Genomic DNA, 17618 nt, shown 5'->3' on the forward strand with positions numbered 1-17618 from the left:
ACCAGCATGATTCAACTCCAGTATACCTGAGGGATAGTTTATTGAAGCAGTGATGATTGTTCACTTACTCATGTAAAGTAACAGAAGCGCAAAGTAGCAGAGAAGGGGGCCCGTAGTGAGCCCAGGTAGATCAGGGGAGCTCACCCTCACAGTGTGCAGTCTAGGAGGAGGTCCCACACACATATGTAATCCAAGTTAGAAAGTGATTTAACACCAGACAGTCAAAAGATTGGGTAAATTGATCTTGGAATATGTACAGAATTGGGAGAAGCCACTTCTTAGAGAAGAGAGATTGAAGAAGGTTTGTTGTTATTGTTTTTGAAAAGAGGTGGTAGCTCAGTCCTGAAGCACTGGCATAGTTTAATATATGAACCTGGGGACACAAAGGTAGGAGAACATTTGCAGTAGAGGAATTAGTGTCAGGAAAAGTCAAGCCACAGAGGCAAGAATAGGAGGAGCATGTGGGCAGCCAGGTGAGCAGTTTGACTTAGTCAGAAAAGGGAGTATTCTTATCTCTACCACTCACCCAGCACTTATCTGTCCTTTTATTATTTCTTATTTTCATGAGTGTACACCTCATCTAGACTACGTAAGGGAAGTGTGCTGTGCAAAAGTATGCTTTACTTTCTCCCCATGTCACCTTAGTAAATAATAACACCCACATTATGCAGGTGAGTGGATTCACCTGCATAATGTAGGCGAGTGACTCCTTAAAGGCAAAACAGAAAGAAATTGTCTCATCTAAAGGAAAATGTTTTCATGTAAGGTCGATGTTTTAATGGATTAGAATGTTTTCCACCTTCTTTTTCTCACACTTAAAATTTTTTTGTTAATTTCCCTCTTTTTTAAATTTATTGATTAGAGAGAGAGAGATAGAGAGAGAGAGATCTGCTGCTCCACTCACTGATGCACTCATTGGTTGCTTCTTGTATGTGTCCCAACCAGGGATCAAACCCGAGACCTTGGTGTATCAGACGATGCTCCAACCCCAATTGAGTTACCCAGACAGGGCTTTTTGGTTTTTTTTTTGATAGTACTAGATAGTGTTGATACTAATATTTAATAGTGTTTGAAAAAATTGTTATGTACCAACAGATGCAATATTCGAGTCAGGCAGAAATCAGCAATGGACACGAAAAGCTTTCATGAGATGAATGGTTGTTCGGGAATAAAATGATCACACAGAACCGAAGTACCACCCCATGGGATAGTGATTAATTATAGAGGGACAAGGGATATCTGGAGGGTACCATCTGGTTCAAACTTAGCATCCCTCCTCCCAGGACAACTTGATCTGTAGTATCAGCCTCCTGACATGATACAGGACGAAGTCCACGACATCACTTATGTAGCATTCTTGCCAACAGTGTTTCCTCTAAATGTAATTGGGGAGTAGGGGCAAGCAAATCCAGACCGTGGGACACTCAACAGGACAACTGGACCAGATCCTTTTCAAAAATGGCAATGGAACTGTTCAAGAATTAAGGACACTAAAGAGACATGCCAATGAAATGCAAAGAATAATCCGTGACTGGCTCCTGGACTCAAAAACACAACAAACCATAAAAGGCATTTTTAGGACAATTGGTGCAGTGTGAACATGTGCTATGTATTACATAAGATTTATATTGCTCATCATTTTGGGAGGGTATGTTAACATTGTGGTGGTTAGTATGGACTGAATGTTTGTGCCCCCTCCCGCAACTCACATGTTGAAATCCTTACCCCCAATGCGATGATGTTAGGAGGTGGGCACCTTTGAGGAGGTTATCAGGTCATGGTGAGGGGGGCTCCCATGAATGGGACTAGTGCACTAGTGAAAGGGCCCAGAGAGCTCTCTTGTCCCCTCCCCCACAGAAGGAGAAAACTGCTATGGGTATCCCAGAAGAGGGCTCTCACCAGGACCTGATCTCAGACCTCTATCCTCCAAAACTGTGAGAAATAAGCTTCTTTTGTTTACAAACCACACAGTCTGTGGCATTCTGGTACAGCAGCACAAGTTAAGACAGTGGACACATAGGAGAACGTCTTGGTTCTCGGGATACTTGCTGAAGTATGTAGGGGTGAAGCATCATCATATCTGCAAATTACTGTTAAGTGTTTGAACCAAAAGAATATAAATGTTTGTGTATAAATGCTTGAGCAAAAAGAACATACTGTGTACTGAACACATTGTGTGTGAGACACAAGCAGAACACACTGTGTGTGAGACAGAAGCAGATGTGGACCATGTTAACAAATGGTGAATTTAAGTGAAGGATAGAGTTCACATAGTGTTATTTTAACAGCTTTTCTATAAGTTTGAATTTTCTGACATAGTGAGTTAGGAAAAAGGGAAACTATATCTTTTTCCTGATCATCAAACATCATGTATGCTTGTTCATTGAGAAATTTTAGCAAAAATAGAAAAAATCATGAAAATTAAAATAACATGTGCTGTGGCAGAGCTTCTCTTACCGCCTCCCTTTCCAGCCCCTCTGCATCTGCTACCGTCAGGCAGTCTCTCTAATGAGGAGTCACGGGGGAAGATGAACAGGAGTCATTTACATTTCTCAGAGATGCTATCGATGGGGTTTCAGGTCACCTTGGCTCTCTTCCTCAGGTTTAATCCTTTCCATGCAGAAGCTACAAACTTTAAAAATAAATACTCAAGTGTGACAAAAACATTATTTTAAAACACAGGAAAATTTCTAGGTTGACCCCTAAAATACCACAAAATTGAACATACAAACTCATGCTTATGAAGGCCTAACCACCCCAAACTTTCCCAGTGCAGTTAGAAGAAGATACACCCTCAGGTGGCACAGCACCCAGGATCTGGCTCCTGCCTCCCTCAGATGCCACCTGCTGTCCTCTCCCCTTCTTCTGGCCTCCTGTATGTTGAATCTCCAAAATGACACTAGATTTTGCCTTACAGTGTTCTTGGCCCAGAGCTTTGCATGGCCGGCTTTTCCTCTTCAGCAGTCTCAGCTCAAATGTTATCTCTTCAGAGCAGCCACCAGTGATCTCTCCACCTGAGGCAGCTCCCACAACTGCACCTCAGCCAGCCCTCTCTGCTCCTGTAGCCTGTTTGGCTTCTTCAGGTCACTCACTTATCGCCATGTGAAATTATCTTGTTCATTCTCAGTGCAGTCATCTTTGTTGCCTGTCTTCTCCCAACTCGGATGTAAACCTCCACATGGGACCCCATCTGTCTGGACTCCACTGTATCTCCAGGGCTTAGATAGGTCAGGGTTCTGTACACACCAGATATGGAGTAAACATTTTGTGACTGAACAAGTATTCCTTTTCATATACAATTCACAAGTGTGCCACACTGACCACACTCTGTGTGGGTTAGCGTCAACACTTTGATGTTGTAGGCAGTGAGACAGACAGGAGCAGAGTAGGAACCATAAGCCAGGGATGCAAGGTCACCAGGGTGGCAAGCCCCGGGTCCCTAAAAACTAACAACTAGACAGTTGTAAGGTGGGACTTTGCTCCCGGGGCAACCTTTCTTCCCCTGGCACGTCACTAGTCATGTGCTAGACTTTTTTAAAGGAGGAACAAGGGGGCCGGAGAATAGCCTGAGGGGACTCCCATCCCACACAATCCCCCCCACCCCCCTTGCATGACCACTCCCTTAAGCATTAAGTAAGCCCTAGGGAGAACATCTAGGCCTCAGTTGTGTGTCAGCTCCAGGTCCAGAAAAGCAGCAAGGCCAGGTGGGGTGACACCATGGCTGACATCAGGACCAGCTGCAATGACTAATGACCCCCTGCCCTGGCACCAACCAATCAGTAGAGACCATGACCCTGAAAGGACTGGACACACCTGGAAAGCTAATGAATATTCTATTGAGATCCTCCCTTGAAACCTCCAGATAAAGACCTTAAGATGAAGGACTCCCGCACAGTTCTTGCTCTCTCTCTGGAGCATGCTGTGTCTTTTCTCTCTATTTCTTTCTTCAAGATGCATTCCTTTGGTTTCTTTCTCATAAGTTCAAACGGTCCTATCTTTGCCTCTGTAATTTGTTTCCTGAGCCCACACAGACCAATTGGCTCACTTCTTCTACCTCTTTGACTTTCTTTTTTAAAATTTTATTTATTTTTAGAGAGAGGGGAAGGGAGGGAGAAAGAGAGGGAGAAACATTGATTGGTTGCTTCTTTTTTTTAGGACATAAATACTTGGTTTTAAATGTATTTATTTTTTTATATTTAATCTTCATTGTATTTCTTTTTACACTACCTTTTAGTGATCAGTTGCTTCTTGTATGCTCCCCAGCTGGGGACCAAACCTGCAACCCAGGCATGTGCCCTGACTGGGGATGGAACCGGCGACCTTTTGCTTTGCAGAACGACACCCAACTAACTGAGCCATACCAGTCAGGGCTCTTTGACTGTCTAAATAAACTTTTGCTTGTATTTGAGTCTTGACTCTGAATTCTTTCCTTGCTGGAACTCAAGGACTGAGGTCTAACATCTGGTGCCATTTGCTGTTAACAATTTGAGGAGCTACACTGAATTTCTCTTTGTAGGTTCCTAAAGTTTTTTCCTAAAGAAAATCTGAATAAAATCAGCAAAGCTGCCATGTGGAAGCCCCTCTAAGGAATGAAAGAACTGTACCTCATAACAAACAGAATGTCAAGGTAAGTTTGTGATCTGCTTAGTCTATCCATTGCATACTAGCCAAGTTCAAGTGATTTTTCTAGGGTTAGGATTCCTTGTTGATAACTTACCAGATTATTATTAGTGCATTTTACAGTTTGGGGACACAGGAAGTAAAGAGACCCATGAAGTTAAAATTAGATATGAGAACATATTATTGGCAGTATTTGGTTAATGTTTAGTTTTTCCTCTTACCTTTTTTGAACTTAAAAGCTTCAGGAAGCCAGTGGCTGAAAAAGCCTTCGAGGCCAGCTTTCCACAAGCAGTGGAAATGACTACAGCTGATTCCCTTTACAAATCAGTCCTACCCTTTTCTCTGCATCATCCTTACAATTTTGGCAATATTTTGTCCCAGATCGAAATCCTTCCGCTCCTTTTTCAAGTGATGACCTCGACTTCCTGTGATTCCACAGTTATTTTCTGCTGGCATTTGAGGAATATTGTTCACAAAACAAAACCCCTAGACACAGGTCTCTAATCATCTCTTAAGAATGTCTCTAAATTCTATTATTTTATATAAGTTGCTTACTATAAAATAGAAAATTCATACAAAGTTATACAAAAGTACATACAATGTGTAGTTTAATAAGTTGTCCTAAAGCCAACAGACATGTAGCCTGCATCCAGGGTAGGAGACAGACCATTGCCAGCACTGCCAAAGCATCTCCATCTTCCTTTCCCATTCCATCCCTACCCTCGCTCCTCCTGCAGGTCACCACTATCTTAACTTTTATGATAACAATTTCTTTACTTTCTTTTGTGATCTGTACTGCTTACTTATCCTCGAATGATATAATTTAGTTTTGCCTGCTTTTGAACTTTATATAAAGGGAATCATACTGCATTTTGGTGTTTCTTGTTTATTTTGTACAATATTATGTTTGAATGATTCACTGTGTTGCTAGGAGGTGCTTGCATTGGTTCATTCTCATCCATAACACTCCACTGTATCTCCATTTTTTTTCTTAGGGTTATTTTTTCTATGGCTGCACTCTGAATTCTTTTTATGGGTAGTTTAAAGGAGTTTGGATATTTTTTTAAAGACAAAAAGCAGTAAAACAGTTAAGAACATTAATTCTGGAATTAGATAATGTGCATTTGAATCTGGACTCTACAACTTAGTGGACTGTCTTGAGTGAATGATCAAACCTTTATGAGATTTAGTTTCCCAGAAATGGGGAAAATATTACACCATAAAGATTGTTGTAAAGACAAAAAAAAAGTCTATGGAGTACTTAGTCAGCCACTGGCACGTGGATACCGAGTAAATGATGGTGACTACAATGACTGTTCTTCCGCTTATTGAAGACGTTCCAGTTCAGGGCCTCTGTTTAACCTCGGCTCCTCCTTGAGGATCTTGCTTAATACTTAGGAATTGAGGAGACAGAGCTTTACTCATCATCTCCTCTGACATTGCTTTCCTGGTGACTTCCCCATAAACTCCTCCATAATCTGTCCCACCTTGTGATTGGGTGGGGAAGCTACAGGCCCTTCCTGCCAGGCCCTCAGCAGCTCCACACTGAGTTGCCCTTGAACAAAGAGCAATCCTTGGATCCATTCATTAAGCAGGTGAAGCAGAGCGGAAATATTCTAATCCCCTTTCTTTTCTCTTCCAAGACCTAGTACTAGAGTTGTAAGCCTTGAAATGCTGTTAAGGAATATGCTGTTTTCACAATGGCAGGAGACTATCAGAGAGATGGACAAGACTCCACAGGCATGCTGGATTCACGAATCAGGCTACGGCGTATTCATCTGCTCATTCAACAAGTATGAGTGGGAGAACACTGCGACAGAGACTGTGTGAGGCAGGTGGGCTACAGCCAGTGATCTGGTAAATTTACCGAGACTTGTTTTGTGGCCCAGCATATGGTTTATTTGGGTGAGCAGTCCACGTGCCTCTCAACCATGTTATGAATGGAATCCTATTTATTATCATCCCACATTGGCAGTAGAGAAAAATGAGGCTTATGTACTTTAACTTCCCTTAAGGATTAATCCTATCCAGCTAATAAATGGCAACATGATATTGAAACCAAATTTCTGACACCATATTCTGAGCTCTTAAGTTTCTCCTTTACATATAAAACTGAAGAAAAAAAATGTTTCTTAAAAAATTTAACTTGCATTTGACTGCAGAGAAAATCAACACATTTCTAATCATAATATCTCTGAAAATATTTCCTTTGAGTCGTGAGGATTTTCATCAAATGCTCAATAGTGGATCCTAGTCCGTAATTCTATTGTGAGTTGCCAAGAAGGAATACTTAATAAAATTAAAATTTTGCTACAATTTATGATGATATAACATTAATACATTGAGCATGGCATCATTTAGCATCCAACAAATTTTGTTTTGCTATTGAAGGATGCTATATTTAGGTTTTGAGGTTGCATTTTCTTTCTGAATGTTGCAACTACTACCTGATATGTACACTATTAGGCAATAGCTAAAAGAACACAGTTTTTAGATTTTTCAATTTTGTGTGCATCATTCGGAAAATTAATCTGAATGGAATAAAAATGGCATACAACATTCCAATGGAAATTTAGCTTAGTATTAAGTTGAACCACATGAAATTGCCATTTTGTAGTTAAAAATGATCAATTATTTCTAATTCCGTATAGTTCAACTTAATAACTTCTAATATTCCATATATATGAATTTAATAGGAAAGTAAGCTTTGCTAAGACAAGATTTTTTGGGGTTTCAGTAACTATTGTGTACAGCATAGTCACTCAAAAAATTGTTGTTCAGTGAATGAATAAGGAGAGCAAATGAAACGTGGTAACTCACTTTCCATTCCAACACAACACACCTTTGGGTTTAGGTTTGGTGTGGGGATAAGAAAAACAGTGGCCCTGGCTGGGTAGCTCAGTTGGTTAGCGTGTCATCCCAACTCACCAAGGTTGAGGGTTCGGTCCCTGTCAGGGCACATACAAGAATCAACCAATCAATGTGTAAATGAGTGGAACAATTCTCTTTCTCCCTTCCTCTCTCTCTCTAAAAACCAATAAGAGAAAAATAACATGATATGCATTAGTTAGTCTCTTAAAAGGATAAAAAGTTGAATTTAAAAAATTTACCCAAGTGAATTAAGAAACATATGTCCACACAAAAACTTGTACCTGTGCTTTATTCATAATAGCTGAAAGGGGAAATAACCCAAATGTCCATTGACCAATGAAGGTTTAAGCAAAATGCAGTGTACCATTCAATGGAATCTTATTTAGCCATAGACAGAAATGGGTTAAGTACTACAACATGAATGAATCTTGAAAACATTATGTTCAGTGCAAGAAGCCAGACACATGTATTATATTATTTATTCACGTAAAACATCCAGAATGGGCGGATCAGTGCAGACAGAAAGCAGGTGAGTGGTTGCCGGAGTCTGGAGGCCAGGGGAAATGGGGGTGACCGCTGATGGACACATGGCTTCTTTTTAGGGTGATGAAAACACTCTGGATTTAGGCAGTAGTGGTAGTTATAGCCTTGTGAATGTACTAAAACCACTAACTTGTATGTACACATTAAAATTAAGGGTGAACTTTATGGTATAAGAAACATTTCAATTTTTAAAAGTAGGGGAAAAACTCTTAAGTTCTCTTCAGAACATGTCAAAGCACACTAAAAAAGAATACACAAGTGTTTATAAGTCTGAGAGTATTAGGAAATGTTCCCTTGTTTAATTATAAACCGAGTGGAATGTTTGGAGATCTCAGTAATCTGACAGAGAACATTAAGAGGATTAACCTAACTTCCCCAGTGTTAACACCACCAATTTAAACTGCATCATTCAAAGACTACAGTCGTATTAAAGTAATTGTAGCAGTGACTTCCACAAAAACAATGCCAATCAGATGAATTACCCATTAAGACTGTCATCATTTTAAATATTTTATATTTGTATACTGCTTTTACTTCCTTAAGTATTGAATTATAAATAAGATCTATTGCATGGGAGAATTACATCTCTAACCACTTAATTAAAGGCAGAGAAGGTGGGTGGGACTGGGTAGAAGTTTATTAGCAATGCTGACATTCCAGATTGGAACACAAAGTGGATCAGGATTTCAGAAACCTACACTCTAGCCTTCAATGCAGTAAACAGCAAGAACTAAAATTGCCACATTCTGGAGTGTTAATTAAAAGAAACATTGAAATATTGAAATACAACATACATATATAAAAGTATATACACCCTTAAAGGTAGACTACGAATTTTCCTCAGTGAACACTCCTTCGGAAAAAGCCTCCAGATGAAGAAAGAGAAGACAGTACGCAAAACTCGGCTTTTTTTGATAGCCAAAGATAGTATTAAAATTGTTTAGCTCCTCCCCCCCAGATTCTCCATCATACCGCAGTGAAATGGGGGGACGGGGACAGAGGAACCTTAAGTGACAGTAATGTATACAGTGGTGTGTACTTAATTTTCATGGCAAATTCACTGACACCAGTATCTACGGTACTTCACCTTCACTTAACCACTGAGCAATGGTCTTTTTTGTAAATCCCGACATTCAGAAACAGTTCGTAAATTTACGCATGACTTTTGAAAATCTCCCACATTTGGATGCTGCTTTCCAACAAATTTTTAACCAAATTTTGGAGCACGAAAATATTGTAAGAAGACATGCTTTTCCTGCCCAAGTGCTGAGCACCCCGCCCCCTCCTTCTTCTGGAGGAAAACAAGCTTCTATATACCTCACTCCGCTCTTCTACCAGAAACCCGCGGAGCTCTGAGCGCGCCCCAGGGTGGTCCACGACCCCCAGAGACCTAGCCCTTCCTCTGCTCTGGGTCCCTTGTCTCTGCCCCTGAACCGTGGAGCTTTTCCTTTAACTCCCCGCTCCCCAAGACTGTGCGGAGCCCGGCCGGTTCTTCCCGCCTCCTTCTCCACCTCTTCCTTCCCCCTCCCATCCAAGTTTCAGGTGAATGGGTCGCCGAGGGAGGAGGCGGCCATACCACACCTCCTCACCAGCGTTCGCCTCCCCCTTCCTTCTTCCTTAGGCGGAGACAGAGTGACTCGGGGGAGAGCTGGCCAGAGCGCCGAGGAGCCCGTGCGGCGAGCAGCAGGTGGGGATCCCCCAGCCGGGGCCGTGGACCTCCCGCAGCACTGCCTTGGCGTTGTTGCGCATGCCCAGGGGCCGGGCTGTCCGGGAGGGGGGTGGATGGAGGAGGGGGGCTGGTCCCTAACCCGGTCCTTGGCTCTGGGCTTGCGGTCCGCAGAGCGCCAGGTGCGACCGCCAGGTGAGCGCGCTCCTCAGCTCCCACCGTCTTGGGTGGGCTGGGTGGGACTGCAGTGAGTAGGTGAGAGTTGGAGGCCACCGGGTGGGCGGGGGGGACGACCGCGGCAAGCGTGTCTGGTAGGGGAGGCGCGGGGGAAGGGCGCTCAGGCTAGTTTCGGTGGTGGTTTCGCCCCTGGGCTGCGACTCGCGGGAACCGGAGAGGTACGGGGGCCCGCGCTGGGCTAACTTGAAGCTGCGTCCCTGGGCCACCAGGGCCACTTGGAGGTGCCGATCAGCTCCTTCGGGAGAAATGCTTTACTATGAGTGTGCCCAGGCGGCGCGGGCACCTTTGCTTTTAGAGGGGCGACAGGTTCGTGAACAGTGAGAACCCTGCGCTCTGCTTTCCCGGCTGCAGTTCTGCGGGTCCTCGGGGAGAGGAGCGCGGCGCCCAGCTCCTCTGGAGTCCTGCGTCCCGGAGCTGGAGCGAGAGGGGCGCTCGCTGGCCGGGTGGCTTAGATCCCGGGAGACCTCGTCGTTTCAGCCCCCCGCGCCACCCCTTTGGGTATCTCGGGGAGAGAGGGTGGCCGGGTTGAACCCATGAAATACTGTATTCCTAGAGCGACTGTGGGCACCGACAGACCATTCTGAATTTTGAGTCCACTTAGGGGGAGTTGGGTGAGCCCTCGTGGATTGAAGCTGGGGGGACGGGGTTTTAATTTCGAGGGAAGCTGTCCTTCGAGGGAATTTGCTCACGCTCGGATTCTCAGCCGTGACCGGAGGCCTCGGGGCGGCCCTCGCTCTGGCAGCGCGTCGTGCCTGGGGTGCTCCTGGGCGCGGCCAGGCGCGCGAACCCCGAACCTGCCCCGGCCGGGCAGCCGGGTTTTGAGACCTTGAAGGACAGCAGACATGTTGCCTTTGTCGGAGGAAGTGTGCGGGGGGGAAATGTGGGTCGAGGGGCCAAAATGGCCTCTGCACCTTGGGGCTGGAAGAGCAACTCCGAGCCCCTTGTGTCCTGGGTGAGGCGCTTGAGCGGGAGGAGAAGCCGCGGCATCCATCCTCAGGCCGGCCCTGGGGCTGGCTGGGCAAACTGCCCACTTGGGAAAGGACCTGGGGCGAGGAGGAGGCAGCCTTACAGGTTAGTGAGCGGCCCTCCGCACAACGGGTGTATTATTGGAATCCCCGGAAAAGGGAAAAGAGAAACCCTTACCATTAAGGCACTGCGGGCAATTCTTGTTGTGATTGAAACTAGTTCTTTCTAGACGAGGTAGATTTCTCAAACTACTCATTCCCAACGATAACAGTTTCTTTTGCGTTGTATCTTTATTTTCTCTGATTTTTTAAAAACAGACATTTTAAATGGTGGATCCACAGTAATGGGTATGTCCTCAGACAATTTTGTGGGGGTTTTTTTTTGTAGTTTTGCATTTATTTAGTTATTAGGTGCCTCCTTTGTTAGGTGATGGAGAGGAGAATAGTGAGATTTAGACAACTTCCAGGCGATTTAGGGGAATGATGGGCAGTTCCTTCTGTGTTGGGGGCTCTGTTCTAAAAGTGTTTGTACATTATATCATTTAGTCAACCACTCTAAATGGCAGACCTTATTAAAACTTTTTTAAAAGTGTGTAAACACCTTTAAACCTAGTTACCTTCCTAGACTTGAATGTCGTATGAATCAGCTGGGGATCTTATTAAAATACAGATTCTGATTAATAGGTCAGAAGTGGGGCCTGGAATTCCGCATTTTTAACAGGCTCCCAGGTGATACCCACATGGTTATGTATTTCACTCTTATGTCTCTTCCCCTCAGACTATATGCTCTTAATTATGTTTGTTGAACTTAAAGGATTGTATTTACTGGGCGTTAGGAGTGAAGAACTTGAGTATGGTCAGTGCTGGATTGAAACCCAGCCTGTAATGTGGACTATTGGTTTTTATAAGTCATATATTGGTAGATTATACTTTTTACCAGGGATAAGGAATGACTGTGATGCTCAAAACAGACATCTAAGTGCTTGTGAAGCTGACATTCCAAGTGGGGCGGAGATGGTGGCAGTAAAAAAAAAAAAAAGAAAAGAAATACTAATAGTTTTAGTTAGGAGGGAAACTTGCTGTGAAAGTAAAACATGTTGTGGATGGAGTGTGTGACTGGGAAGGCATCTCTGAGGAGGTGATGTTTGAGCTGAGACCTGAACCACTGGCACCTGCCATGTAAAGATCTGAGTGTACTAGACAGGAAACTCACAAGATCGGGCCTTCCTTGGATTGCTGCTTTTATTCTAGACAATGATTCTCAAAATATATGGTGTGCTTAAAATTAATCTGGAGAGCTTATTAAAAAAACAGTTTCTGACACAGAGCTCATCTATTTCAAAATCTGCCGAATTTCAGAATTTTAGGCAGTTTGCTAATGATGTGCCTATAACCTAAACAGAAGCATTTCATATCAGGGTCACTTAAAAAACTTCTTAAAAGCAAATGAACTATTGCTGCCTGTGATTGAAGAGGAACAGTCTGCCTTACGTATAATAAAGTTTATTTTTTTAATCTTTTGACAGTTGGCTTTAAAGAATAATTTTGGGCCATAGTATTTTCAGACTTAAATTTCAACTTAGCTTTTTTGTTTTTAATTAAGACAGCTTTTGATCACTAAGCATTTTCAAGGGGAAAACTTGTGTTGCGTGTTAACATTAGCTGGTTTTCAGCTTAACATATCAGTAAGTGTTTGCTACTGTTTGCCCCTGACTCTTACTTAGCTGTTCAACCTGTGTTCCTTCACTGTCGTGACTTGCTGTGCTGGGCCTTGGGCAACAGCTTGTCGTGTCTTGGCTCTCTTTCTCCTTTGGCTGTGGCCTTAAAGCGCAGCCACAGACTGCCTTAAAGGAGACCTTTTAAGTCCTCCCGTCCAGTCTCCCCAAAATATCAAACTTAAGTTTTGCATAATTGGCATGAGATGGAATTGTTAGTTGTTGTTTTTGGAGGGTGAGGGAGATTCCTCCTAACATTGAGAGGAATCTGTGGTATTTTTTAGTTTTTTCAAAGAACCATTTTTAGGACTACAAAGACATATTTGAAGCTCTTTACATATTTGAAGGTAGCCTTAGTGGTCCTTTTAATGTTGAGTTCTCCAGGCCAGACATCTCCTGTTTTTCCAGTCACCTGTGTTAATGCATGATTTTTTAAGACCTTTATTAATTTTAGCCCTGGCTGGTGTGGCTCAGTGGATTGAGTGCCAGCCTGTTGACCAAAAGGTCGTTGGTTTGATTCCCAGTCAGGGCACATGCCTAGGATCGATGTATCTCTTACACTGATGTTTCTCTCCCTCTCTTTCTCCCTCCCTTCCCCTCTTTCTAAAAATAAATAAATAAATATTTTTTAAAAATCCTTAATAATTTTAGTCACCCTCCTGGAGAGGCACTTAGTCGGAGCATGATGCACACATTTTAAGGTCATGCAGAGGTTTGCTACTTTTTAATAACTCTGTCATTCCTAGACCCAAGCACTATCTCTGTGCATACTGCCTGAGTTCGCAGTAGTACGTTAGCTTTTGTTGAAATTCTCACCAAGGAAATGCACTTAAAAATGGACAGTCATTGGCCCTGGCCAGGTAGCATTTTGTTTAGAACGTCGTCCTGACACACCATGGTTGTGGGTTTGATTCCTGGTCAGGACACATGCAAGAAGCAACCAGTGAGCACATAAGTAAGTGGGGCAACAAGTTAATGTTTCTCTCCCCCCGCAATCAACTTTTAAAAAAGTTATTTTAAAAATGGAGTTATTAAGCCAGATCTCCCTATCTAGTACTTACTCTATTAATTTCTTAAAATTGAGTTTACATTTTTTAATTGATTTATCCATACCACCAATATTTGAAAATGTATAGAGTATACCTAATTGCCTAAACACTGAAATTTCTCACCTTCAGGACAGCCACCTTGCAGTGAATAATATGTTTTCTTATCTTTTTTAATTCATATTTTACTTAGTTCTCTCAGCTGAGAGGTCAGGATTATTCCCCATTTGACAGAGGATGGTAGTGAGGCTCAGAGATGAGGAATTTGTGTAAGGCTGTGAGCTTTTACAACCACTATGTTTGTTTCAGCTGATCACTATGGTCTTACAGAGAGCCTGACTGGTGTTGATGTCCCTGTAGCTAGTGGGTTTGCCAGCTGCACACCTGGATTAGCTTGTTGCATCCACTTTGTGTGTAGTCACCAGTAGAGACCTCCCTCCAGGTGGACATAAATGATCCATTCTTTCGTCCTAATTAGGTTCCATTATTCAGCCCCTTAGAAAGCTGCGTAATGACACTGTGTACACAGCAAGGACGTGCTCAAGATTCTTGGGATTCTGTCTGCACTTCCTTCCCCTACCAGTCTGGTAACCCCCAGAAAGGAAGTTGGTGTGGCATGGTGTGTTCTTAATTAGCTTCCTAAGATTACTTGCTTCACAGTTTAAAATCTTTACAGAGAAGACAGGACACTTAAACTCTGAATCTAGGAAATAGCAGTTTGGGAAGGGATTTTGTCTGGATTTTTGACAAAACTGAAACTATAGCCTGGGGCTGGATTCATTTAGAATTTTCAGAAATCATCACTGAGCCTGGAATTTTTGGCATAGTCTTGAATGAATGAGTCATAGGTATAGAAAGAATGAGAATCCTCCTCTCGAGTCAGTTTGTCAGTATGTGACATGCTGCTTTAGAAGTAGTGTCCTGCCTTCCTTTATGTCTAAATTCAGCTTTTCTTTTTTTTTTTTTTAAAGATTTTATTTATTTTGAGGGAGGGAAGGGAGGGAGGGAGAGAGAGAGAGAGAGAGAGAGAGAGAGAGAGAGAGAGAGAGAGAAAGAGAAAGACATCAGTGTGCGGTTGCTGTGGGTTATGGCCTGCAACCCAGGAATGTACCCTAGCTGGGAATTGAACCTGGAACACTTTGGTTCCCAGCCCGCGCTCAATCCACTGAGCTACGCCAGCCAGGGCTAAATTCAGCTTTTCTTAATATTTTTCTGAACGTCAAGTAGGGAGACATTTAATCTGGACTTTTACTTGTATAGCACCATCATATTTTGGCCTGAAGCGCTCATTTATATGTGTGTTTGGATGCTAGTTACAGGGCTGTGTACACAGGATTTGTGGACTTTCTGTATGTTACAGTTCAATAAAGTGGCTCTTAGAAATAAAAGAATGTTGCCCTAGCTGGTGTAGCTCAGTGGACTGAGTGTGGGCCTGCAAACCAAAGGGTCACTGATCCGATTCCCAGTCCAGGGCACATGCCTGGGTTGCGGGCCAGGTCCCCAGTAGTGGGTTCGTGAGAGGCAACCACACATTGATGTTTCTCTCCTTCTCTTTCTCTTTCCCTTCCCTGCTGTCTAAAAAATAAATAAAAATTTAAAAAAGAATGTAGAAAAGTCTTCCTACAATGTGTTCAGAAAAATTATGCTAATTGTATTGATGTCACTAACATTCACTATATTTCCACCTTTGAGGTTTTACTTGATAAAAATTTGGGCAGTATTTTATTCTAAGACATTTGGAACTGGCTGTCCTTAAGGGTGTGAAGGATAGCTGCTATTGATTTTATAGAACAAAGTTGAAAGAGCTTGAATTGATACACTGTTCCTAATATAGTGATGTAAGATTGTGCATACTCTATTTGAGAAGGAAAAAATATTAGACACTCTAATAATATACCCAGATAATAGATCTTGCTCAAGTGGCCTTCCTCCCTCCTTCCTTCCCTTTTGCTTCCTCTTTCAGTCTTTGGTCATCCCGATACCACTTTATCGCAAAGTTCAGCCCTAAGTTTATGCCTGTGCCAGAGCTGCTTTCTTTGGGTGTGACCTTCAGGAGAGCTGTGTCTCACACTGAACTTCCACAGGTTCCCATGGTATATTGGAGGCACTTAAATATTTGCTGATTGAGTGAAGTTGGAACAAGTTGAGGACTTTTAAAACAAAATCATTCCGCTTTTCCCTTAGAGAAGAGGACTCTTTTAATGCAGTGTGTCTTTAATGTCACCCCTACCCCCCATAAGTTGTAAAAACTATGCCCAGTTTTGATGACTTAGAAAAGCAGAAGGGGAAAATGTCCACAGCCCCACCATTCAGAGCTGTACCTTGTAATCGTTATATTGAGAAAAGCATACTTTTTTAAAAATTTTTTATTTATTTATTTTTAGAGAGGGAAGGCGGGGAGAGAGAGAGACAGAGACATCAATGTGTGGTTGCTGGTGGCCGTGGCCTGCAACCCAGGCATGTGCCCTGACTGGGAATCGAACTTGGAATGCTTTGATTTGCAGCCCACACTCAATCCACTGAGCTACACCAGCCAGGGAGAAAAGCATACTTTTAAGCCAGATTATGCTTTAATTAATATTGAGGGGCTAGTATGTGCTAGACTCTGCTGTCTCTGCAATTTCATATGCATTCTCATTTTATGTGAACTTTCCAAAGTAATGTGAAACATATTTAGAAAATTTTCTTATGCCCATCTTCCTTATTTTTTGAAGGGACTTTAAAAAAAATAAATACCATTTTTAAAAATCACTACAATGTAGGGTTTCAAGTTTAAACAATATTTGTCCGCCGGTGATGTGCAGAGCATGGTGCTAGGTGCTGTGAGTACTGCCAGGCTCAGTGATTGCTGTGCTCAGTGACTTCCTGGGCTGAAGGAATTAATGGTCCAATGTGTAAAAAAAGCTGTGGGAAGGACGAGAGAAGTAAAAATGGTGTGAAAGGTTACTTGGGATTGGTAGCATTCGTTTTCTTAGTGATGCAAGGAAACTGTGAGCTCAGAGTAATGTCATTACCCTACTTATGTTGCCTAGATTGGCTTATCTTGGGAGCTTAAGGACTTTGCTCATCTTGAAGATCAGGTGACCACTGACCATGTCATCGAGGCCTTTTGAAAGTCCACCTCCATATAGACCTGATGAATTGTAAGTAAATAATTCTTTAGTTTTTTAAAAAGTCTGTTACATGTAAAAAATATGTACCTAGCATTGTTGAAACTTTGTTTCTACAATGTTGAAATCTATTGTTTTGCTTTTAAAAATAAAATATGTGTATTCAGTGAAAAATGAATTTCCCTTTTACCCATAATTTCCAGGATGACATGACAGTTTTTCTCTGCAGAGGCAACTATTGTTACCTGTTAGTAATATTTGCTTCAGTATAATCTAGGCTTATTTTTGTGTGTATATTTATTCCTTTTTGTTTTTCACAGTTGGTAGGAAGCTTTCATATTAGTGCCTTTATTTTTTTTAAAGATTTTATTTATTTATTTTTAGAGAGAGGGGAAGGGAGGGAGAGAGGGAGAGAAACATCAATGTGTAGTTCGCTCTTATGCATGCCCCCAACTGGGGACCTGGTCCTCAACCCAGGCATGTGCCCTGACTGGGGATCGAACCTGCAACCTTTCAGTTCTCAGACCAGCATTCAATCTACTGAGCCACACCAGCCAGGGCCATATTAGTGCCTTGTTTAAATGGCCATTGGCAACATAATGATTTTCTAAATAATGCTTTTATTGAGATATAATTCACATACCATACAGCTCACCTATTTCAGTGATTTTAACATAGTCACAGAGTTGTGGCAGTATCACCACAATTTTAGAACATTTTATGACTCTCTTCCCAAAGAAACCCCTACCCATTAACAGTCATTCCCCCATTTCCCCCCACACATAGCAACCAACAATCTACTTTCTGTTCTCAGTTTGTCCATCCTGGACATTTCCTATAACTGG

General features: G+C 42.4%; 1 protein-coding gene across 3 annotated transcripts in view; it reads left to right on the plus strand.

Moving 5' to 3' along the window:
• The first annotated feature begins 9374 nt into the window (after positions 1-9374).
• Positions 9375-17618, plus strand: part of OCLN (occludin) — a 50353-nt gene continuing 42109 nt past the window's right edge. The window contains exons 1-2 of one of the 3 annotated variants that reach the window (XM_036020376.1): positions 9375-9721; positions 16696-16806. In XM_036020376.1, the coding sequence (XP_035876269.1) occupies positions 16757-16806 (50 nt within the window). In that variant the 5' untranslated portion in view covers positions 9375-9721; positions 16696-16756. Of the gene's footprint in view, positions 9722-9797; positions 9896-10883; positions 11009-16695; positions 16807-17618 lie in introns of those variants that run through there. The other 2 variants (XM_028522156.2, XM_036020377.1) reach the window with 2 other exon arrangements.

This window comes from Phyllostomus discolor, chromosome 3 (genome assembly GCF_004126475.2).
Source record: "Phyllostomus discolor isolate MPI-MPIP mPhyDis1 chromosome 3, mPhyDis1.pri.v3, whole genome shotgun sequence".
Lineage (NCBI taxonomy): Eukaryota > Metazoa > Chordata > Mammalia > Chiroptera > Phyllostomidae > Phyllostomus > Phyllostomus discolor.